This window comes from Rhinatrema bivittatum, chromosome 9 (assembly GCF_901001135.1).
Source record: "Rhinatrema bivittatum chromosome 9, aRhiBiv1.1, whole genome shotgun sequence".
NCBI classification, from domain to species: Eukaryota; Metazoa; Chordata; class Amphibia; order Gymnophiona; family Rhinatrematidae; genus Rhinatrema; species Rhinatrema bivittatum.
In genome coordinates this window covers 79,665,313-79,691,439 of record NC_042623.1, presented here as the reverse complement: position 1 = coordinate 79,691,439, position 26,127 = coordinate 79,665,313, and the positions used below count along the sequence as shown (strand labels likewise).

The following is a 26,127-nucleotide window of genomic DNA, read 5'->3' as shown; positions in this document are numbered from 1 at the left end:
AAAAATCCTGATACAAATTTGCTGCCTTTTTAAAATTTTTATAATGTAGCTGGGGAACACAACTGGGGGCCCCCTTTCCTGGAGCTCTGACAGGGGAGTGGGGTGTCACCCCAACCTGTCTACTGATGCAGGGGGAGCGCCACAAATGTGGCCCTATGTTAAAAAAAAAAAAAAAAAAAGGTTTGTTCCCCCCCCCCGATCTAGAGACTAAAGATAAGACCATACTGTTGGGATTCCTAGCAGATAATGAGACCAGGATGTGAAGATGCAGCTTCTGGATTGTTTGCTTTGCCAATCAAACATGGCGTACCCACATATCGAACCTTGTTCCTAGACACAGTGAGATGGTTGTAGGCTGCTTTCAGGAAAATAGACTATCCATCCCAGTTCCTGTAAAAATGGAAACACCCTTGGATGGGCACTACACCTTCCTGAAACTACTCTCCCATTATCAACCAATTGCTTAGATAGGGAACAAAAGTTCCTGGCAGCCACAATTAATCCAAAGAGCAGGGCCTAAAAACTGAAAATGCTGATTCAGAATAACAAAATGAAGGAAGAGCTCATGAACCATCCTTACTGGAATATGATAAGCCTCTGTCAGCCTCAGTCTTACTGCCATAACCTCCGAATATATAGTTTCTATTCTACAAAGACATCATGAGCCTGTTGACCCATTTTAAGAACAAGATATACAGAGTGTCACCTTAAACCTTCTTGGTTCTTTTGAATCACAGCAGTCAAGATGCGAAGCCTTCCTAGGATCTCCCTTTAGATTCTTTCTGCCCAGCAGAATAAGGGAAAAACCGAAAAGACATCTAAAATGTGAAGAGAATTTCCAGAGGATAACGTTTCAAATGAACTCCAAAACTCACTGATCTGATGTAACCGGGGTCCATCTCTGACAGACTTGAGATAGATGGCCACCCATCTCTAGGACTGTAGATATTGGGAGGATGGCGAGGAATCCATATCTGAAGATCCTTACCTTACCACCTTCTCGTGGGACAAAAGGATAGGAAATTGGTAAAAATGTAGATATCTGACCATTAGCATTTCTCCCTGATTTAAACCTTCTGGATTGTCATTACTACTGCTGGCCAGGAAATTTTTTAAATAAATAAATATTAATTTAAGAGACTCTCGAGAACTGATGTTTCAGGTTGTTAGATCCACACTTTGAATGAGCTTCCTGAATTTGTAAAGCTGGAAGATGATTATCTATGCTTTAGGAAATGACTAAAGACCATCCTTTTTTCCTCTGCATTTAGCCTGTTCTCAGATACTGAGACCTGATTTCCTTGGACTTGAGGCTTGGCATGGCAACCCAGATCATATATACAAAAGGTTTGGGGTAGACATGGTGTTGTCTTATTGTTATATATTTCTATGTTAATGTGAGTTAACATTTTGTCAATATTTATTATGAATGTTGAGATGGAGACCTCACCCTGTCCTCTGGTATTCTGGACACTTCAGATTCCCCCCAAATCTTGCCACTTTCTCAAAGTCTTCTTCAAATAGGAGTCATCCTTTGAAGGGAAGCTTTTTCCAGGTGACACCTTAGAAACGCAATCCTTTGACCAGTTCTGTAACCAAAGAAACTTCTAGAAAAGGTATCCCTGGAAGCTACACCCTTGGCACTTGCCCATCTTGAATCAACTCCAGGCATCTGTCAATTACATTGTTCCTGGTTCCAACAGAGTTCACTCCCTGAATCACTCTTGTACATGTTGTGCTAGACACACCCCAGCCCTGTCCTATGAGTGTGGGGAGGATGAGCTCTCTTCCCCATAGGAACGATCAAGTGCTTGATTTCTTCATTGCCTGGTGCTCCGTTGAGGTCCATTGATTGGACAACATCACGTGGAACTCCTGCCTGGGTCAGAACTTAGGCGAGCCCACAGGCTTAGAGGCCTACACAGTCCACCCACGGACTGCCAAGTCCCACCAGTACCTGACAAAAGCACAAAAGGCAGATCAAGGACAGGACATAGAAATAAGCTGCAGATACAGCATTATTTATTAAGAAAAGAAAGATGACTATCAGTCTGCATAGCAGAAGGCCTACCATGCAGCAAACCTGAATAGGAGAAAAAAGGGGAAAAAAATACCACAAGGTAAGGATATGAAAAAGGGAAAACAAAAAGGTTTTATAGAAAAAAAAATAGATGCAGCTCTAGAAAAAAAATCACAGCAGTAGCTGAGAGGGAGAGAGCAAAGCAGAGTACTGCAACCACATGGCTCTGCAGAAAGAGACTGAAGGGCTCTGTAGGGAGATCTCTCGTGTTTTACTACTGATTCTCCAATTATTAATTATAATAGCCATGTACAGGCCAAATTCTGACAGGCTCCAAAAGGTATTGTCACAGCAAGAAAGAAGGAACTTTGCCCAGCTGAACTTTAAAACCTTGTCTCTGTGGAAAATGAAGAGGCCATATCCTGATACACTGAATAATAACTTATCAGATGTGCCTGTTTGTAGGGGCCTGTTTAAATGAAGAAACCAGACAGAATGACAATATGACTAAAGCATAAGCAGGAGTCATGGTTCAGCCAAAGCAGAGTGCAGAGGTCATAAAGACCCCCCACCCTTGGAAGGAAGAGGAGGGGCATCCTAAGAGAAAAACACTGACACAGCTTGGCATACAGATGTGGAGTTCTTCCCCCAAAGGAATAGGAGGAGGAAGAAGACCTGCAATGTGGGAGGACCCCTGGAAGTAATGGGGAGGGGGGGGGGGAGACCTGCAGTGTGGCAAAAGACTTCTTAGCTATCTGGGAGTTTCTGGGCAAAGGCCTCTTGGTCCCTGCTTCCTTCCTGGTCAAATAGGCCTTATGGAGAAGAAGGAAAAAGCTTCCGGGTCTGCATCCTTCTGCACTTCTTCCCTTCTTCTACAGCAGAGTCCTGATCTGTAGGAAACAGCGTGGGAGAAGAGTTCCAAGGCTCTGCCACAGCAGCCTGATGCCCAGCACATGCTGACAAAATGGCCACTGGCTCCTGACCCTGCCATGGCTTCCAGAACCAGCCTAGTCGACCTTGTGTTCCTGCCACCCTGGAGGTCCCAGCCCCCCCCCCCCCCCCGAGACGCATTCCCTGCAAAACAAGATCAAATCAAGGTGAGCCTGTTTCAAACTGCAGTGGCAACAAAGTTTGACACGCTGTGTGGGAGGTGGCATGCCGGCTCGATTAGGCCTAAAAATAGCCCCTGCCGACAAGAGGAGAGAACAGAGCTGGCCAGTGCTGAAATAACCTCCAGGCCTAACCGAGGAACAAATTCAGCCCCCCCACCCCCTGCCTCCCGGCAGAGAAATCTAGTCACTCAACTGCCTCAGCCCTGCTCCTCTTCTTCCTGTGAACAGCTTTTTTTCCCCCCCCCAAGAAACTTAAAACATACAGACACTCACATACAGGGCCAGGGAAGGGAAGAAAGTTCAAATACTTCCCTGCTTCCAAAGGAGGCTGAGCCCTGAGAGTGCCAGGGACCCAGAGGGGGTGAGGAAACCAAGACCCCTGGCTTTCACCTCCCCCTGATGAAAAGAGCTGAGCCAGAACAGGGATCTCCAAACCTTCCTCCCCCCACACACACTCACCCTGCCCTACCCGAGAGATGGCCCATGAAGGAACCTGAGAAATCTACAAAACAAAAAATGGAGCTAGTGCTGCACTTCAGGCATACAATATTAATCGAAAAAGGAAATGCAGCAAATTTCAATAAGTCCCAAAACAACTTCAACGTTGTAAATAATTTTAACACTTTATTGGCGGCAACTCCATTGCTTGAAGAAACACAGTTTTTTTAAACCAGGGCCCCCGACATGGACCCGTGTTTCGCCGAACGCGGCTGCATCGGGAGGGACATATTTAAAGCGGGGTTCATATGCTGTAACGAAAAACAATATTTCAAAGGGGGGACTCATAGTGATGGATCCATATAGTAAGTGCACATGGCAAAGGGATCATTTTTAATTCAACTCAATATAATATAGTTAAACAACAACTCTAAAAATAATGTTAGGGGAGGAGTACAGAAAAATACAGCATATTACTAACAATTGAGCATCTATGCAATGTCGGCACAAAATATAGTAACAAAGTTAAATATAAACCAAAAATTGTTTATGAATTGATAATTATTGCCAAGTATCATGGCAGTAAAATTACATAAATTTTTGTTAAACTCATTACATTGACTTGTGCGCTCACAAATAAAAATGTTTGTAACATCACTCATAAGCAAAAAAGAGATCAAACTCACAATCAAACATCACACCAACCCCTCAATAATACTTAAAAATTCGCGAGCATATAATTCACTCGTAGCAGAACATCCAAAACAAGAGTGCAATATAAGACAGAATCATATCATTATGGCGGCGGCGGACCAACCCCGCAGTAAAGAAATTTTTTTAACCAAATATGAGACAGAATTTCCTGAGAAATAATAGTCAATGAACACACAAAATTCACCATGCAAACCAACTCCTGAAATTGAACGCAGATGGATAGTATAAATCGCGCACACATACCTTGAACACTTCGCGCTTAAAGATGTTTTTTCATTCAGCAAGGAGAGCGGGCAGTGCCGGCAAAACCAAACATTTAAAATGTTTGGTTTTGGCGCCATTTTCAGGTTGCTTTAAATGTTTGGTTTTGCCGGCACTGCCCGCTCTCCTTGCTGAATGAAAAAACATCTTTAAGCGCGAAGTGCTCAAGGTATGTGTGCGCGATTTATACTATCCATCTGCGTTCAATTTCAGGAGTTGCAGGTGGCACTTTCAATTATGTAGCAGTGCTTCAAAGTTTTGTTCTCTGCTGGTAGGGATGCATAAACCCACTTGTCTGCGCTGATCTGGGGTACGAAAGAAAAACTTTTTCAAGTACATTTGAGGTAAAAAGCCTGTTGAGAGAGAATCAGTTGGATCATCAGATGATGAAGGGGTAAAAGGGGCATTTAGAGATGACAAAGCCATGGCAGAAAGACTAAATGAATTATTTGCTTTGGTATTCACTAAGACTAAGGAGATATACCCATGCCAGAAATGATATGCAGAGGTGATGATTCAGAAGAACTGAAACAAATCTCAGCGAACCTGGAAGATGCACTAGAGCAAACTGACAAACTAAAGAGCAGTAAATCACCTGGACCAGCTGGTATACATCCCAGAGTGCTGAAAGAACTGAGAAATGAAATTGCTGAGATGCTATTGGAAATTTTTAAACTATCAATATCTATGGTACCTGAAGATTGGAGGGTTGCCAATCTAATGCCAATATTTAAAAAGGGATCAAGGGCAGATCCAGGGAACTACAGACCAGTCAGTCTGATGTCTGTGCCAGACTAATAGTAAAAATTATCATGAAGAACAAAATTGCTGAACATATAAATAAGCATTGCTTAATGGGACAAAGCCAACATGGATTTAGCCAAGAGAAGTCTCACCTCACAAATTTGCTACATTTTTTTTTAAGGGCGTAAATAAACTTGTGGATAAAGGTGAGCCAGTTGATATAGTGTATCTGGATTTCCAGAAAGCCTTTGACAAAGTCCATCATGAGAGACTTCTTAGGAAATTAAAAAGTGATGGGATAGGTGGCAGTGTCCTACTGTGCACTGTCAACTGATTAAAAGATAGAAAACGGAGAGTAGAGCTTAATGGTAAATTTTCCCAATGAAAAAAAAAGTGAATAGTGGAGTGCCCCAGGTATCTGTTTGGGACCACTGCTTTTTAATGGAGAGATTACTTACCTGATAATCTCGTTTTCCTTAGTGTAGACAGATGGACTCATTACAAATGGGTATAGTGTGCTCGTGCTAGCAGTTGGAGACGGATCTGACGTCAGCAATTGGTACATATACCCCTGCAGGAAGTGCAGCAGCTCAGTAATCTTCCTTGCAAAAGCTTCATGGATATATGTGTGACTGAACGATTGATTAACCAAACATGATTAACCTGACCGATTGATTGTAGCTGGAGACCGCCAGTGTTCTCAACTGGAAGGCGTCGACACCCGGCAGGGTGGATGCCCTATGTAAGAAAACATGGCTTACCTTGAATCGGTGAAACCCCATGTATATCGGCAGCCGGGCGGGATGCTGAGTCCATCTGTCTACACTAAGGAAAACGAGATTATCAGGTAAGTAATCTCTCCATTTCCTAGCGTGTAGCAGATGGACTCATTACAAATGGGATGTACAAAAGCTACTCCCGGACTGGGTGGGAGGCTGCTGGAGGTCCATTTAGGATTGCCCTTGCAAACGCTGTATACTCCCTGGCCTGGACATCCAGACGGTAGAATCTGGAGAAGGTATGGAGGGAGGACCACGTTGCCGCTTTACATATCTCTGCAGGCGACAGCATCCTAGTTTCTGCCCAGAAGGCCGCTTGAGCTCTGGTAGAGTGAGCCTTGACCCATAGAGGTGGTGGTTTTCCCGCTTCTACGTAGGCCGTCTTGATAACTTCTTTGATCCAGCGAGCAATAGTCGCCCGTGAGGCCGCTTCTCCTTGCCTCTTCCCGCTGTGAAGGACGAACAGGTGGTCCGTCTTTCGTACTGCTTCCGACATTTCCAGGTATCTGGACAGCAGCCTGCCGATGTCGAGATGGCGCAGTATTCGACCTTCTTCCGACTTCTTCAACCCTTCCATGGTTGGCAAGGATATGGTTTGGTTGAGGTGGAAGTGTGAGACTACTTTGGGTAAGAAGGAGGGAACCGTGCGAAGATGGATAGCCCCTGGGGTGATTCTGAGAAACGGATCGCAGCAAGACAGCGCATGTAGTTCTGAGATGCGGCGTGCTGAGCATAAGGCCAGCAAGAACACCATCTTCAAGGTTAACACACGGAGGGACAGGCTTCGGAGAGGTCTGAAGGCGGGTCCCGCTAGGAATTCCAAAACTAGGTTGAGGTTCCACGGGGCACTGGCCTCTTCAGTGGCGGGCGAATGTGTTTGACTCCTTTCAGGAAATGTGAAACGTCTGGGTGTGTGGCAATGCTGTTGCCGTCATTGCTGGGGCCGTAGCAGGATAGCGCTGCCACCTGAACCTTGATTGAACTGAGGGATAGACCCCTTCTGAAGTCCATCTTGCAGGAAATCCAAAATGATGGGGATTTTAGCGGCATGTGGATTGGTGCTGCGAGTTTCGCACCAGGCTTCAAATACTCTCCAGATCCTTATATAAGTTAGTGATGTGGAGAACTTGCGTGCTCGGAGGAGTGTATCTATTACCGGCCCAGAGTATCCCCTTTTCTTCAGTCTAGCCCTCTCAATGGCCAGACCGTAAGAGAGAATTGAGCTGGATCCTCGTGGAGGATGGGACCTTGCCGCAGCAGGTCCCTGTGAGGAGGCAGGGGTAGAGGATCCCCTGCCAGTAGTCTTCTCATGTCTGCGTACCAGGGTCTTCTTGGCCAGTCCGGGGCCACCAGAAGAACTAGGCCTCTGTGCCACTGAATCTTGTGTATAATGGCGCCCAGCAGGGGCCATGGGGGAAAGGCATATAGCAGGATCCCCTGAGGCCATGGCTGCACCGGGGCGTCGGATCCCCTGAGATAGAGGATCTTGCCTGAGACTGAAATATCTGGGTACTTGAGCGTTGGACCTGTCCACTAGTAGGTCCATGCCCGGCGTCCCCCACTGATCCGTGATCATCTGGAAGGCCGTGGATGACAGCTGCCATTCCCCCGGGTTTAGGCTTTCTCTGCTGAGGAAGTCTGCCGTGGTGTTGTCCTTCCCGGCGATGTGGACGGCAGAGATGTCCTGGAGATTTGCTTCCGCCCAAGCCATCAGGGGGGCTATTTCTAAGGATACCTGTCTGCTTTGGTTCCGCCCTGTCGGTTGATGTATGCCACCGTGGTGGCATTGTCCGACATCACTCTGACTGCTCTGTTGCGAAGTCTGTGGGCAAATCGCAGGCATGCTAACCTGTCTGCCCGTGCCTCTAGTCGGTTGATGTTCCACCGCCCTTGGGCAGTTAGCTCTTCGCAGTGTGCTCCTCAGCCGCTCAGGCTGGCATCTGTAGTGAGCAGGGTCCAGGTTGGGGAGGACATCTTTGACCCCCGGCTCGTGTGGCCGGGCTGCAGCCACCACCGTAACTGATTCCGTACTCTGGCCAGTAAAGGTAGATGCACGGTGTAGTTCTGTAATCGTGGGCTCCACCGAGATAGGAGGGCGCGTTGTAACGGTCTCATATGAGCCCTTGCCCATGGTATCACTTCCAGAGTGGAGGCCATTAGGCCGAGGACCTGTAGGTAATCCCAAGCTGTGGGCCGGGCGGTGCTCAGCAGGTTCTGCAAACGATTCCGGAGTTTTGATTTCCTCTTGGAGGTCAGGCTGACCTTGTCTTCCTGGGTGTCGAATCGGACTCCTAGGTATTCCAGCGAGGAATTGAAGCGTTGAGAGCTTCTACCTCTGGATGGCCTAGGAAAAGGGCGCTGGTTCCTCCTTGACTTGTCTTCTGGTAATGGAGATGCGCCCCATTTATTAGCCAGTTTCTCGAGGTCGCTGCCGAACAGGAGGGATCCCTTAAAGGGCATTCTTGTAAGGCGCGTCTTGGAGGAGGAGTCGGCCGACCAATTTCGTAGCCAGAGCTGTCTCCTGGCTGCCACTGAGGATGACACCCCCTTGGCAGCTGTACGGACTAAGTTGGAGGCAGCGTCAGTGAGGAACGAAAGGGCTGATTCCATTTCTTCTCCCGGGGTGTTGTTCCTGGCTTGTGATAAACAGGAACGCGTCACCACGGTGCAGTAGGTCGCAATTCGTAGGGACATGGCTGCCACCTCAAAGGCTTGTTTCAGAATGGCATCCATGTGCCGGTCATGTGCATCCTTGAGTGCCGCCCCTCCCTCCACAGGAATGGTGGTGTGCTTCACAATTGCGCTAACTATGGCGTCTACCATCAGGCATGCCAGCAGCTCCTTGGTTGCCGGGTCCAGGGGGTACATGCTAGACAAAGCCCGACCCCCTTTGAATGAGGCCTCCGGCGCATTCCACTCCAGATCGATTAGCTGCTGTGCTGCTTGTAGGAGGGGAAAATGGTGAGCCGTTTGACGCAGGCCCTCTAACAGGGGGTTCATCCTAGGTTCCCCTGGGGTGCCTGGGCCCGGGATGGCCAGCTCCGACAGGCATTGAGAGACCAGGTCTGGAAGATCCTCCTTAAGAAAGAAGCGTCTCATAGTTCGATACGGCTCTATCCCCGAGGGAAGTTCTCCCTCCTCGGAGAGCTTGCCTTCTTCCTCAGAGTAATCTGAGTCCTCATAAGTGGGGCTTCCGGGTGGCGGTGCCTAGGTCTTGAGGGTCCAGGGGCAGGGTCATCTGGTACGTATGGGTCCAGTTGGGTATCAGACTGCATCTTGAAAAAGGCGTGAATAATTCCACCCAGGAGAGCGAAGCAGGTTCTAGCCGTAGGGGCACCAGGTCTGTAGGGTTCCCTGGCTGCTCACCGCGGCCTGCTAGGTTCGGGGTTTTCCCTGAGGAACTGGCAGTCAATCTGGGCTGGGACCGGCCTTGGCCTGGAACTCCCAGGGCCTCCTCACATTGGGCACATAGGGAGTCTGCTTCCTCGCTCTGTGTGGCTCTGAGGTGGCATGCTGAGCAGAGGCCTAGAGCTCTTATGCCTGATTCTGGAGGTGCCGGCTCTGCGGACGCATGGGCTCTCATACGCTCCATCGCGCCTGCTGTAAGCTCCGGTGTGCCCTCAGCCGAAAGTATGCGCCTTTCAATGTGCGCCTATCAATGGGCACCTATGAACCTGCGCCTATCAACGTGCGCCTATCAACGTGCACCTATCAACGTGCACCTATCAACGTGCACTTAGCAACAATCAATGTGCGCCCAATTAGTTCCGGGCGCCTAACATACGCGCCCGTCGCCTGTGTGCTGAGTCCGGTCTGAGCGCTAGGGCGAGGCGGCAAACCAGGGCATATGGTGGCGGCAAGCAGGCAGGCAAAATGGCGATCTCCTAGGCGGGCTGCCACGCAGGCAAACCCCGCTAAGCTTCGCTTCCTCGGAGACCAGCAAGTAAAGATGTACGCCTTACCTGATCTTCGGCGCTTCCCGGCTGCGACCCGGGCGGTCTCCGGCTGCGGGGGGAGAGGGTGATTACCGTCACTGCCGCGCTCGAGGAAGTGCACCCGCTGCCTCTAAGCCGTGCCCAAACTCGTCTCGCTCGGGGGCCAAGTCCTCACCGCGAACGGATCGGGACCGAGGCTGCCTCTATGCCGCGCCCGAGCCCTTCTCACTCGGGGGCTAGGTCCCTGCCACGATTCGGGCACCGGACCGAGGCTCTTACCTCCGAGGGACCACGGAAATCACCTCGGGAAACTCAACTGGGGGAGGGACCCGAGGGTATCACCGCAGGAGTGCGGGGCTCGTCTTCAGGTAGGATTCTTCTATGAATTTAGTCGTTAGAATTTGGAAAAACGCTCAGCGAGCGTGAGGTAGCTCCAAACTGCTTTGGAGACGGAAATTACTGAGCTGCTGCACTTCCTGCAAGAGTATATGTACCACGTGCTGAAGTCAGATCCGTCTCCAACTGCTTGCACGAGCACACTATACCCATTTGTAATGAGTCCATCTGCTACACGCTAGGAAATATATTTTTAAATGACCTGGAAATGGGAACAAGCGAGGTGATCCCAAGCGAGGTAACACAAAATTATTCAAAGTTGTTAAATCACAAGAGGACTGTGAGAAATTGCAAGAGGACATTGTAAAACTGGGAGACTGGGCATGCAAATGGCAAATGAAATTTAGTGTGGACAAGTGCAAAGTGATGCACTTAGGGAAAAGTAACCCAAATTATAGTTACATAATACAAGTTTCCATGTTAGGAGTCACTCTAAAGTGTCATTGAAAATACGTTGAAATTTTCTGCTTAGTGTGCAGCAGCAGCCAAGCAAGCAAATAGAATGTTAGAGATTATTAGGAAAGGAATGGAGAATAAAAGAATACCATAATGCCTCTGTATCACTCCATGGTGCAACTTCATCTTGAGTATTGTATGCAGTTCTGGGTCACCACATCAAGAAAGATTTAGTAGAATTAGAAAAGGTACAGAGAAGGGAGACCAAAATGATAAAGGGGATGAATAATTCCCCTTTGAAGAAAGGCTAAAGAGGTTAGCACTCTTCAGCTTGGAGAAGAGATGGCTGAGGGGAGATATGATAGAGGTTTATAAAATGAGTGGAATGGAACAAGAAAATGTGAATCAGTTGTTTACTTTTTTGAAAAGTAAGACCTGGGGACACACAATGAAGTTATTAGGTAATACATTTAAAACTATATTAAGGTAGACTGCAGAAATCCATTGCTTATTCTTAGTGTAAGCAACTTGGAATCTATCTACTCCTTGGCTACCCCAAACCAAATAAGCCTGATACTACCCCAAAACCAAATAAGCCTGATACTACCCCAAACCAAATAAGCCTGATACTTCACTTTCAATGCATATCCAGCATAGCTCTCTGCTTCAACGGCAGGGGAGAAGAAAAACTGATACTTCACGCATATCCAGCATAGCTCCCTGCTTCAACGGCAGGGGAGAAGAAAACCTGATACTTCACGCATATCCAGCATAGCTCTCTGCTTCAACGGCAGGGGAGAAGAAAAACTGATACTTCACGCATATCCAGCATAGCTCTCTGCTTCAACGGCAGGGGAGAAGAAAAACTGATACTTCACGCATATCCAGCATAGCTCTCTGCTTCAACGGCAGGGGAGAAGAAAAACTGATACTTCACGCATATCCAGCATAGCTCTCTGCTTCAACGGCAGGGGAGAAGAAAAACTGATACTTCACGCATATCCAGCATAGCTCTCTGCTTCAACAGCAGGGGAGAAGAAAAAAGGATTCGCACTCACAAAGTGGGGAGTAGCTGGCTTGTTACGGCGGTTACTACCCCAAACCAAATAAGCCTGATACTTCACTTTCAATGCATATCCTGCTTCAACGGCAGGGGAGAAGAAAAACTGATACTTCACGCATATCCAGCATAGCTCTCTGCTTCAACGGCAGGGGAGAAGAAAAACTGATACTACAAGCATATCCAGCATAGCTCCCTGCTTCAACAGCAGGGGAGAAGAAAAACAACCAATAAGGGCTGAACAACACAGTCTGGGTAAAACAAATAAGCATGGGTGTAGCTTGCTTATTGCGGCGGTTACTTCCCCTACTACCCATAACTAATCAAGCTTGATATTTCACTTGGTTGCAGCTCCATCACTGCTCTCTACATTAATGGTGGGGGTGGAAGGGAAATAGAACCAAAGAGCTAAGAGAAACAGATAAGTATGAGAAAAAAATGTGAAGCTTGCTGGGCAGACTGGATGGGCCGTTTGGTCTTCTTCTGCCGTCATTTCTATGTTTCTATGTTTCTATGTTTGGCATCCTGCCAGGTACTTGGTGACTTGGCCATTGTTGGAAACAGGATACTGGGTTGATGGATCTTTGGTCTGACCCAGTATGGCAAGTTTTATGTTCTTACAAGTCCAGTCAACAGCATCATTCTCTGTACTATTGCCATGTGACCGTTAATCCTGTTTGTCCATGGCAAATAAAAAGAAACATGATTGCAGAAAGACCATACAGCCTATCTAGTCTTCCCCCTTCATGCTAACTAAAATGAATTCACAAACGTTTTACTTGAAAAAACATCAGTATACTATACCCTTCCCTGAAGGCCTTACCTGCAGACTGTGAACTCCACATCCATGGGCTCAGAATGATAGGATTGCACGAGTTCTGGATTCACTCTCAGCGTGAGCTCTTCATCGTGAATCTGTGGAAAAAGGTATAATTTTAGATATAGACAGAGAAAGAACTAAGTGTCCCTGAAACCAACTTAACAAGATCCTTTAGCAAAATCCCATTACAATTACCTTCTAAAGCTGGAACAGCTTTGGCAACTACAGGAGAAGGGCAGAGTTCTGGAAGCAAGGCTGATCCTGAAGAAAACTGTCATCCATAGTCAGATGCTGCCATTACCAAAAGGTTTTTGTGAAATGAGCTATTGCATTGCAACATGCCCTTGATCTGTACAGTGGGAACAAGTTATTTTGCTCTGTGTACACAGCATTAACAGATCTCTGGATTTCAACATATTTCAATTTACATAGCAGCATTCTGACTGCAATTCCAATTCCTATTCTAAGTTTGTGCATCACAATATGTTGCCTTGTGTGTTCTTATTGTGATATGTGCTGCTTGCAATGCCTGCTGTGCAAGTTTAAAAAGCTAACCATTTTCCCACATCACAGATTGCTTTACTTCTTTCTGTTTCAAAGTTTCATTAATTTATAAAATCTATAGTAATAAAGTGCGGCTGCTTCTTCCATCTTGAATACAATGATGTTGGGGAACATGTTTTCCAGGCCAAATCAATGCCTCAGAAGACTCTGATCAGGATACTAAAAGGGAAATTCAAAACTACAGAAGAATGCATGATATACAAAAATAAGGATGCTCAAACACTTTGAAACAAACACCTAGCAACTTAATAAGGATACTGGTTTCTTTATCTATTACCAGATCTTGTCCTATTGTAGTTAAAAGGAAAATTGGTTCATACCAGCTAATTTTTGTTCCTGAAGTACCACAGATCAGTCCAAACAAGTGGGTTTTGCATCCCTACCAGCAGATAGAGGCAGAGAACTAAAACTTTGAGGCACTGCTACATAACAGAGAGTGTAACCTGCAGTCCCTCAGTATCAACCTGACCCCAAGCCAACTGTAGATTAACTCCTCCTCAACAACCCTCTAAATGAGAGCGAATGCCAAACCCAAAGGTTGGAGCCCCCCAAACAGAAAAACCACAAATCAACCGAAGGTGCTAGCCACAACCTGGAAAACTTCTTTAGGTTCTGTATATATATATATATACACATTCTGCCAGTTCTTCCCAGTAAGCATGCCAGAACATGCACTTGCCATAACAGTCTTGAGAAAATTAAGGGGCTGGGTCTCTGGCCTGATCTGGGGTACTTCTGGAATGAAAATTAGCAGGTACGAACCAACTTTCCTTTCCTGTTCATACCCCAGATCTGTCCAGACAAGTGGGATGGTCCAAACCACCCCTACACTGGGCAGGCCCACAAGAGACCCCCCTCTCAAACACACTTTAGCCAAAGGTCGGCTCTCGTGGAGCCTGAAAATCTAAATGGTAACGGAAGTGTGAAGACCATGACACTGCTCTACAAATCTCCTGCGGCAACACTGACACTCGACTCACTATGCTGCCTGCGCTCTAGGAGTGTGCACACGCAACCCCTCTGGAATTCCTCTCCCCTTACTAAGGTAGGTTGAAACAATAGTTTCCTTCAGTTAACACATTATCGTGCCCTTGGAGACCTTGCATCCATTTCTGGTATTGTTGCATCCGGTCTCAGACGGCTTCGACCCTTGTGCCTCACCTTTTTCTCTGCTCTCCCCGCTAGCCTTGGGAAGATGGCTACTGCCGCATCTGCAAGCTGCTATCTCCAGCGTTTCTGGAACGGCTATGGCGTTGCCTCCCGCCATGTTTCTCCTAAGGGCCTCCTAGGGTGCGAGTGCGCTACCCACGTCTTTATTCCAGCTATGGCGCGAACCTCGGGGGTGTCCCCTTTGAGTGACGTCACAACATCCGGGTATTTAGCCTTCGCTTGTTTGCTAGCTCATTGAGTTAGCAAGGATTGGATTCGTCCGGTCTATGCTACTCTGCCACTTCCTGCTGCCGCTGAAAGCTCCACCTTACCCTTCGGGGTATTCTCTAACCTGGGTACCCGCTCCTCGGGAGCCCTCTGCTTTCCTTTCAGGTGCCTTACTGGGATCAGGTATTCTCTCCTCGAGGTCCTGCTCTCCCTGCATCAGTGCCTGTTACCATCTACTTCAGCCTGGTGGAATCGCCAACCTTACAGCTACCATCTAGTTAGTAATCTCATTCTATCTCACCCACAGCTTTGCCGTGCTGGGAAACCTACACTGGAATCTTCCTATACCAGCTTGGTGAGATTGATCCCCTCTGCCAAGTGTCCCTGGACTGCTACCTCTGGATCATCTCACTACGGCCACCTCTGGTGGTATACTACAAGCTGTATAATAAGAGATCTGTTTGGGCGTCCCGAGTCTAGCCCAGTACTGTGGCTTCCCACGGGGCTCCTCCCCATGGGCATGGTCATCTGCCACAGTACCCAGGAATCCACCCAAACCCCGCTAAACCATAACAGGTATCTCCAGACAATACAAACAAATGATCCGACCTCCAAAAACTGTTTGTGACTCAGGAGACCAATTCGAGAAGGCATGAGCTCCACAGTCCGATTCAGGTGAAATGATACCACCTTAGATAAGAACGGAGGTGACGAGAGGAGAACCAAGATGGCTGCCCCACCATGAGCACGGGAACTCCCTAGCTCTGAGGTTTTCTTTTTTTGTTGCTTTCCTCGTTGAATTTCTCTTCATATTTCCTAATGCCGCATTCGAAAAGGAAAGCTAAGATTCGAGAGTACTTACCTCAAAACCCGATTCCTCTTGGCGACAACCTCGAATTGTGGAGGTATTTCGTACAGCACAGTAGACGCCGGCAAGCAAGGCCGCTGGCGTCGGAGACAGGGAGCGGCCGTCCGACACCCTGGCCGAGGTGGTGTCACTCAGCCCCGGAGCGCCAGCAATCCCATCCCTGCCCTATAAGCCTCTGAATGAAGAGGATATGGAACAGCAGGAGCCAGTGCCGCACTCTTTACCATCTTCCAGCCTTGATGCTTCCCAGAGAAGAGAGGGGGAAATCCCATCTACTTCGGAGAGCCCGTTGAATCAGGGCTCCAGGGACAACAATGGCGTGGCTCGGCAAAAGGAAGCAGGCATGGATGGCCTTATGCAGCAAGGAGGTAAGGAGCCTGAGTTTCAGGTGGTATTACCTTCGATGAAAATGCCGGAGAAAATAACTCTTACAGAAATATGGAAAGTTCTGACAAAAATAAGCACTGCGATTAATGATTTAACCATGGCTGTTAAACGTAATATGGAAGGAACTCAAATTTTGGAAAATAAAGTCCCAAGTTGTTGAAAAATCCTTAAATAAAATGGAAACTGAAATAAAGGGTATAAAGGACATACAAGTAAATCTTATAAAATCTGAAGGCATTATGACGAAGAAGATGGATCCGTTAGAAAATGAAATGAGAAGAAACAACCTTAGATTTTTGAACTTTCCAAAGACCAGGTGGGCGAATCCAAAAGATCTTTTGAAAAGTTACCTGGTTAATATTTTGGATTTTTCAGAAACTAATATACCAGAGTTTTCAAAGATATATTATTTGCCTGGAAAAGAAATTAATCTACAACAAGAGGAACAAGATAATATTGCCTTTGACAATCTTTCAGATTTTTTGGAAAAGTCATATGAACCTAAAGTTGAATTGAGAGCTATCTTGCTTGTGACTTTTATGTATGCTAATGATAGAGATAATATATTGAGAAAGTCCTTTAGGAAACATACACAGCTCTTCTACGGTGCTCAAATAAGAGTTTTCTCAGACATAACTAAAAGAATACAGGAGAAAAGAAAAGCATTTCTATCAATGAAAAATGAGGTGCTTCTTAGAGGCGCCAAATACTATTTAAGATTTCCTTGTAGGTGTATTTTAATACACCAAAATGATAGATATATTTTTTCTGATCCAGACCAGCTATGTGTATACTTAGACTCACACTCCTAATAATGCTGCAAAGGTGTTGGTTAATATAGTTAACTGTTGTGCACATGGTGTCTCAGTCTTACTGTTTATGATGGATATTCTTTTTTCCTATGACTCCGCTTGGTAACTAATGGTTCTCCTAACTATTCCTATAATATTTTTATGTAAATTTGCTTTTGCAAAAGATGTTATGTTAATTATATTTCAATTTTTTTCTGTTAACATTGTTTTCAATGTATTTGAAATTGAAACTTCAATTAAAAAAAAAAAAAAAAAGATAAGAACGGAGGTACCATGTGCAAAGACATCCCCCCCACCCCATCTGAAATCTTCATAAATAGTTCCCTTCAAGACAAAGCCTGCAGCTCAGAGATCCTTCTGAATGAACAAATTGCCACCAAAAATACCACCTTCAGCGTGAGGTCATTTAACGACGCCTTCCTTAATAGCTCAAAATGGAGGCCCACAAAGCACTCTCAAGAGCAAGTTTAAACTCCATGCCGGACCCAATCTATACACCGGCAGCCGCGGATGCTCGACCCCCTTCAAAAACCTCAAAACATCCGGATGCGAGGCTAACAACCTTTTCCCTGGAGTATAGCTCTGAAACACCCCAACCTGAACCTGCAAGGAATTGTAAACTAAGTCCTTGAAAATCATGGGCTCAGAGAATCCTTTTAGTTGCATGCACTTGCTCTCAAAAGTCAAGTCACAAGACAAAAGTGATTCGTCTGATCCAAGAAAACAGGACCTTGCCTTAATAGCCCCTGCAAATGAGCCAATCTCAGGGACCCATCAACTGCATGCTGAACCAGATCCGCGAACCACGGATAACACAGCCTCTCCAGTACCCCCAGTACCATCTGGCCCAGATGCCTCTCAATACACCTAAATACTCGACCGGTCATGGAGGGAACACATACAGCAGGATCCTTGTCTGCTATGGAAGAACCCGAGCGTCTATGCCCTCGGCTGCAACTATCATCTGCAGCTGAAGAAAATTCCTGTCTTGGTGTTGCTCCTTGATGCCATCAGATCCAGACTGGGATTGCCTCAATGAAACTGGATAAGGCCGAAGGCTTCCTCCGACAGCTCCCATTCTCCCAGGTCCAAATGTTGCCTGCTGAGATAGTCCGTTCGCACATTGTCCACTCCCGCAACATGTGAAGCGGCTATCCCCTGCAAATGTCACTCTGCCCAGGCAAAAAGGTCCTGGGCACCTTGGGTAACCGCACGACTCTTTGTTCTCCCTTGCCAATTGATATAAGCCACCATTGTCACATTGTCCAAAAGCACTATGACCATTTGATCTTGGACTTGTGGAAGGAATTCCACCGACACCCTGCACACTGCTCTCATTTCCAAGCGATTGATAAACCAGGATGCTTTCATTGGTGACCACAGTCCTTGTGCCATCCGTTCTTGTCAGATCAACCTCCAACCCTTGAGGTTGGCATCCATGATCCCTATAACCCAGTCCAGAACCTCCAGGCCCATCCTTTTCTCCAAATTGGGCCAAGACAGCCACTGGACCTGGAAGTACCCTGCAGCGGTAAAGGCCAATGAAAATCTTCTGACAACGGATTCCAGCGCAACAGCAATGCCCCCTATAGAGGGCGCATGTTGGCAAAAGCCCATGGCACCAAATTCAACGTAGACGCCACTGAACTCAAGTTCTGAAGATAATCCCAAGCCCTGGGCACTAGCATCTGCAAAATTCACAACACCTGGGATTATAACTTCCAAATCCGCTCTGAGGTGAGAAACCCTCTGACCAAGCTAAGTATCAAATTTCGCACCCAAGTATTCCAGCATCTGGGTAGAGCTCGGGTAACTTCGCCTAATTCACCACCCAGCTCAAGGGCCGTAACATATCCATCACCATGCACACAGACTGCCAGCACACCTCCTCTGATTAACCTCAGATAAGTATGAACTAGGATTCCCTCCCTGTGGACAGCTGCACCTTCATGAACGTGCGAGGTGCACAAAAAGAACAATACTGGATTTTTCATTTGAACACAGTGGCCCCTTATGGGCTTAATAAGGAAATCAAATGGGCCATATTCCTTTAATGGAGTTCTTGATGATGTCATTGGGGCATTCCCCCCCCCCGACAGCCATCTTGAATAGATCAGGGGTGTTCTGATGGCAGTCTTTAAACGTCATTGTATGTTGCTAGCAGTTTGAGTGTCGGCGGCAACGGAAGAAGCTGCTTGCAGCTAAGCTTCGTTGATCACTGCTATTAATACTGCGCGCTTCAAGAAAGTACATTCACCTTTATGTCCTACAATGAAAGGCTATTTTCCATTGACTAACAGCATTTTATGTTATTTTCCCACCCGTTTTAAATTTTAAATTTCAATGTTTCAAATGGTTTACCTGTTTCTCATGTTATTCTATAGAGAGCACAAGTTGGCGTTTTTCTTTCATATTCAAGTTGTGGAAGCACACATACGCTATCAATGTGGGTTCATGAGCCGGCATATTTTTCATCTTTAATTGAAGTCCCTGAAGCAGGTTCTCCAAAACATGGTGCCATGTCAGGCACAGTGGAACTTTAATTTTGAGCACAAGTAAGCATTTTCCATTACACAAGTTTTTGATGATTTGGAGAATTTTGTTTTGATTCTTTTGATATTGCACAAACATTGAATAAGCAATCCTAAAAAAAGACCCTTGGACCTATGATTATACATGACCATTCTCACGGAGAAAAGTGCTACACTTAAGTAACCACTCTGCTGTTATGATGGTCCTTTAACTACTTAAATATTTATGCTGCATTTAGTTTTCTGCCTATTTAAATATTTAAGTTGGATTGGATGAGTGTTTTTGTTCTTGATCCTATTTTATTTGCCATTCTCTTCCTAATAATTCGTAACACTCTATTAGCTTTTTTGACTGCCCCAGGACAGCTGCCCCATTGACAGCGATGTCAATGTAACCTTTATAGCAAGAAAAGCTGCCACCTGAATCCGTAAGGAATTAAGAACCAAAACTTTAGAAGCCCCTTCTGGAGAAAATCCAGAATCAACTGAAACACTTGTCCTGAGCACCAATCCTTGAAAATTCTCCAAATACACACAAACCAAGGAAAGGAAAAATTGGTTCTTACCTGCTAATTTTTGTTCTTGGAATACTACAGATCAGCCCAGACGAGTGGGATTTGTATCACTACCAGCAGATGAAGACAGAAAATAAGAACTTTTCAGGCACTGCTACATAACCAAGAGTGCCACTTGCAGTCCTTCAGTATTGACCTGTACCCCAAGTCAAGATGTCCAATCTGAAAAACCCAAATAATTCTGGGCGAGCAGAGACTCATAAGAACATAAGAAATTGCCATGCTGGGTCAGACCAAGGGTCCATCAAGCCCAGCATCCTGTTTCCAACAGAGGTCAAACCAGGCCACAAGAACCTGGCAAAGTTGGCGCTAAAACTAGGGCCCCCTCTCTCATAACAAGGGTCATTACAATTTGCAACCCTAACCTATAACCTATGTACAATCTTGGAAAGTCAATCTCTGTAAATCTGCATTTCACTAAAAATTGCATTAGCAACATCCAGATGTGAGGAAGGTCTTTCAAAAAATCAAGGGGATGGGCTTCTGGACTGATCTGTGGTATTCCAAGAACAAAAATTAGCAGGAAAGAACCAATTTTCTTTTCCTGTTCATACCCCAGATGAGTCCAGACAAGTGGGATCAACCCAAGCCTTCTACACTGGGTGGGAACCCAAAAGACCTGCATGCAATACACTTTCCCCAAATACAGCCTTCTTCTGGCAAACATCCAGACGGTAATGTTTGGTAAAAGCGTGAAGTAAAGAGCATGTCACTGCCCAGCAATTCTCCTGTGGAGATACCAGCAAACATTCCGCTCAGGAGGTTGTCTGCACCTTAGTAGAAAGTGCGTTAACCCCTCCGGAACCGATCAACCTCTACGGATATAGGCTGAAATTATTGCCTCCTTCAACCATCGCTCAATCGTGCCCTTTGGAAGTGTTATTTCCCTTCTTTGCTCCACTGAATAAGACAAAGGGATGATCTGATCTCCGAAACGCATTCGTCACCTTAAGATATCACAAGAGAATCAGGCGAACATCCAAAAGGTGAAGCTCCTTCACAAGTGGAGTATCGGGGTGTCAAATGCAGGAAAGCCGGCAACTCCACCATCTGCTTGATATGAAAAGAGGAAACAACCTTCAGCAAGAAGGAAGAGACAGTATGTAATGATACCCCATCCTCCAAAATGTGTAGAAAAGGGTTTCTACACGGTAACAAAGTTGGGCATATGTCCTGGTCCACTGTAAGTGCGCCCTTGTCTACACAATTTAGTCATATGCCTCAGTGTAAGACCCAGGGTGTTCAGGAGATTCAGAAAGTGGTGGGCAATTTGCTGGCTCAGGGGTTAATATAGCCCACTTCCTTCTCTTTCAACAGCCTAGTGTTGTCAGTGAAGAAGTCCGAAGGAAACTGCCAAATGATCAATTACAGACATTTGAACAAAGTCACACTTCATCCTAGGTCCCCAATGTGGCAACCCTCAAACAGATCTAGGGACATCTCAGCATATGGTATGCCACATTGGAGATAAAGGTGGGTAGGATGATAGACACTGCTCAAATGGAAGTTCAATACCACCTTAGGCAAGAACTTAGGGTGATTACGGAGAACTACCTTATCATGGAAGAACTTCTTATAAGGTGGGTACATCACCAACGCTTGAAGTTCGCTGACCCAACGAGCTGAGGTGTCTGATCAATAATATGAGTTTCCGGGTCAGATACTTCAAGTCACATGTGCACATAGGCTCGAAGGGGTCTTTCATGCGGCGAGTCAAGACCACATTAAAGTCCCAGGATACAGGTGGAGGACACAAAGGGGGCTTCATTTGAAGCAGACCTCACATGAAATGTCCAACTAAGGGCACACCATTCACCCCACGATAATCCCCAATGGCCTGAGGTGCATTCTGACAGAATTGGTCTTTAAACCAGCTTCCGAAATGTGCAACAGATAGTCTAAGAGCTTTGGGGTGGAGCAAGGGCTGCTCACACCAGACTGCAAACCTCCTCCACTTCAGGCTGTATGACTTTCTAGTTGAACACAAGATACATCGTCAGACAATGCCAGGGACTGCAATACTAGCCTTTCAAATTCCAAGCTTTTAGAAACAATATCCAGAGTTTGGGATGACGCAGTCTGCCCTGATCCTGTGTGACTAGGGTCAGGGAGGTACCCAGACTGATCGGATTCTGTCCGATCAGTCTGGGTACCTCCCTGATCAGTTTGGTTCCCACTCCTGCAGAGGTCCTGCAGGAGTGGGAACCAAACCTGCCACGGCCAAAAGGGGGCTATGAGGATAATGGTTCCCCCGTCCTGTTGGAGCTTCAGGTGCGTCATCACCAGCGGAAGCAGATGATATGCATACAGAAGCCCCTTGCCCCAATGGCAAACAAAGGCATCTGAGGCTGGTTTGACGTCCTCCCAGTAGAGGGCAAAAAAAAAAAAAAAAAGGCTCCACCTTGCTGTTGCAGAGGGAGGCAAACAGATCCATGTGTTTGCTACCACCGGTCCAGAGTCCACTTGTGAGGCCGAAAGGTGCGACAGACGGTCTGCCACTGCATTCTCTGTCCCGCCAGGTACACAGCTTGAAGCAATATCCCAAGAGCATGCCCAGGCCAAAATCTGAACTGCTTCCTGGCACAGGGGGGAATGACCCCATGCCCCCGTTTGATGATGTACCACATGGCCACCTGAATGTCAGTCTGGATTAGGGCCGATTTGGCCATCAAGCAATCCTGGAACACCCACACGCCATAAACAAATTGCTTGGTGCTCCAGGAAGCTGATTTGGCACTGAGCTTCCTGAGCCGACCACAGGCCCTGGGTGCAGATCCCCTCCACATGGGCACCCCACCCAGTGTGGACGCATCACTGGTGAGAACAACCTAGAAGGAGGGGGATTGGAAAAAGACCCCTTGCTCCATATTGGCCAGGTTCTCCCACTAGAACAAGGAGATCTGGAGCAGCAGCGTGACCCTGATATGGACACTGAGGTGTGGTCCTGGGAGGCTTGTCTCCACTGGGATTGGAGGGTCCACTGTGCCCTGCACATGTGCAAATGGGCAAAGGGTGTGACATGGACTGTGGCCGCCATGACCCAGCAGGTGGAGCATGAAGTGGGTGGTGACCCGCTGGCTCTGACGCATGGAGCCCACCAAAACTGCCAGAGTGAGCACCCGGTCATGGGGCAGGTAGGCCTTGGCCTCCTCAGTTTCCAGGCAAGCGCAGATAAAATTCAGATGCCGCAACGGGTCCAGATGGGGCTTCGGGTAATTGATGACAAACTTGAGATACTCCAGCACCTGACTGGTCAGGCGAGGAGACCGAAGCATTCTCTCATGGGAACTGCTCTTGATTAACCCGTCCAATTAGGGGAATACCTGTGCCCCCAGATGGCATAGGTGCTCTCCCACCAGCACCAAGCATTTGAAGACGCCAGGCACTAGGGCAAGGCCGAACGGCAGCACCCTGTATTGAAAATGCCTGGTGCCTACCAAGAAGCAGATATATCTCTGGTGACCGTGGGAGATCTTGATGTGCATGCAAGCATCAGAGATCGAGGGAGAAAAGCCAGTCCCCCCTCTCTGCAAGAGAGGGATCAGAGTGCCAAGAGAGACCATCTTGAACTTTAGTTTGAGAAAACAATTCAAAGCTCTCAGGTCTAGGATGGGATGAAGTCCCCTGGACCTCTTGGGGAACAGGAAATAATCGGGAATAAAATCCCAATCCCTGCTGCTGCAGAGGAACATGTTCGACCATCCTGGACTATACGAGGGAGGAGAGCTCGGACATTAGTATATCCTGAAGGGAAGACTGACCCAAAGAGGGACACATAAGAACGTGCCATACTGGGTCAGACCAAGGGTCCATCAAGCCCAGCATCCTGTTTCCAACAGTGGCCAATCCAGGCCATAAGAACCTGGCAAGTACCCAAAAACTAATTCTATTCCATGTTACCACTGCTAGTAATAGCGGTGGTTACTATCTAAGTCAGGGGTCGGGAACCCATGGCTCGCGAGCCAGATATGGCTCTTTTGAGGGCTGCATCTGGCTCGCAGACAAGTGTCACCACACTTTCCAGTCCCCCGTTGACCCAGCTGCTCCCCGGTCCTCCTCTGCCCGGGCTTAAAATGCTGTCAGCCTGAGCGGAACGCGGCAGGACAGCTGGAGTCAGCGGCACTGGCGTGCTCTCTTCTTCCCGCGGCCCGGAAGAGGAAGTGGAGAGCATTGGGTGCCTGCGCGGCAAGAAGAGGCCACGCTAGTGTCCGACGAAAAGAAGACTGCAGCGCGGCTCGGAGGAAAATGAAGAGCTTCAACCGCGGCCGATGGGACTCCGCCTCCGCGAGGGCTGAAAATGAAGGAGGTTAGCGTTGGGAGGAGGCTGCTGCTGCCGCGAGTTCCCGGGGTGGGGGTGGGGGAGAGAGAGAGTGAATGAGCGAGCAAGCATGTGTGTTTGAGATCCTGTGTGTGTGAGTGAGAGATTGCATGTATGTGAATGATTGAGAGCCTGTATATGTGAAAGAGAGTATTGTCTGTGATTGAGAGTCTGTATATGTGAAAGAGAGTATGTCTGTGATTGAGAGCTTGCCTGTGAGAGAGAGAGCATGAATGTAAGTTTACCATTGGGAACCTGTATGTGTAAGTTTGTGATTGAAAACCTGTTTGTGTGAAAGAGTATGTGTGTATGATTGAGATCCTTTGTGTGTGAGAGAAATCATGTGTATGTATGATTAAGAGCCTGTGTGTATAAGTAAGAGAGAGATCATGTGTGTCTGTGTGTGATTGAGAGCTGATTTAGGTGAGGGAGCATGTGAGCATGTGATTGAGAGCCTGTGTGTAAATGAGAGAAAGAGAGGACATGTTTGTAAGCATGTGAATGAGAGTCTGTGTGTGAGAGAAAAAGACAGCATGTATTTATGTGATTGAAAGCCTGTGTGTGTGTGTAAGCGTGAAAAGATAGACAGCATGTGTGTAAATGTGTAATTAAGAGCCTATATAAGTGAGAGAGAGAAAACATGTGTATATGTGAGTACTGAGAGCATGTGTGTATAGGTGTGTCATTGAGAGCCAGTGTGAGAGAGAGCGCTGGTATGTGACAGAGAGGAGAAAGTTCCAAGCAAACCACCCCACCTCCTGCTAGTTCAGAACAATCTCAGGACACTTGGATATCAAATGTTCCCAGGTATGCAGAGCAAACACATTTTTGTATCCTTATTATTTTTCATTACTGGGTCTTTGTGTCTGCTATTTTGAAATATTTTGTTGGTATCTGGAAATGTTTTATATGAGTTTTTAATTGGATATTCCACTCATCAGCTGTTTTGAAATATGTTCTTTTTGTTAGTACAGTTTTACTGCTGATGATTTTATATTTCTTGATTTGTTTTATAAGGATGGGTGATGTTTCTTTTTTCCTTTGTTACACTGCATACAGAGACTCTGGCTTGTTGCTGTTTCCAATTCAGTTTTTTCTGCATGCTTCTAGTTAACCGTTTTGGTCTCTTTATTCTATGTTAGGTGAGGGACAGCACGTGATTCAGGTGAGGTTTTCTGCTGGCGTGTAGTTTCTGTGTGGGACTCTATAGCAGCTTGACTTGGTCCATTTTCCTAATAGGAGATGCATTGGTGTCTTAAGGCCTGGTGTAATATTTTCAGAGACTTATTGTACTTTAAAAGTGTGATCTTACATAAAATGCACACGTTTACTTGTATTTAGTTTTAAACATATTGTATGGCTCTCATGGAATTACATTTTAAAATATGTGGCGTTTATGGCTCTCTCAGCCAAAAAGGTTCCTGACCCCTGATCTAAGTCAACTTAATTAATAGCAGGTAATGGACTTCTCGTCCAAGAACTTATCCAATCCTTTTTTAAACACAGCTATACTAACTAGAGATGTGAATCGGAACTGATATCGGATCCGATTCTGGTTCCGATTCACATCTATAGAGATGTGAATCGGAACTGATATCGGATCCGATTCTGGTTCCGATTCACATCTCTAATACTAACTGCACTAACCACATCCTCTGGCAACAAATTCCAGAGTTTAATTGTGCGTTGAGTGAAAAAGAACTTTCTCCGATTAGTTTTAAATGTGCCACATGCTAACTTCATGGAGTGCCCCCTAGTCTATTATCCGAAAGAGTAAAAAAACAATTCACATCTACCCATTCTAGACCTCTCATGATTTTAAACACCTCTATCATATCCCCCCTCAGCCGTCTCTTCTCCAAGCTGAAATGTCCTAACCTCTTTAGTCTTTCCTCATAGGGAAGCTGTTCCATTCCTTTTATCATTTTGGTAGCCCTTCTCTGTACCTTCTCCATCGCAATTATATCTTTTTTGAGATGCGGTGACCAGAATTGTACACAATATTCAAGGTGCGGTCTCA

General features: G+C 46.5%; 1 protein-coding gene across 4 annotated transcripts in view; it reads right to left on the bottom strand.

The window, feature by feature from the left end:
* Positions 1-26,127, bottom strand: part of MOV10L1 (Mov10 like RISC complex RNA helicase 1) — a 546,310-nt gene that overhangs the window by 293,579 nt on the left and 226,604 nt on the right. For all 4 annotated transcript variants that reach the window (XM_029617025.1, XM_029617022.1, XM_029617023.1 and 1 more), the window contains exon 12: positions 12,679-12,770. In XM_029617025.1, the coding sequence (XP_029472885.1) occupies positions 12,679-12,770 (92 nt within the window). The remainder of the gene's footprint in view (positions 1-12,678; positions 12,771-26,127) is intronic.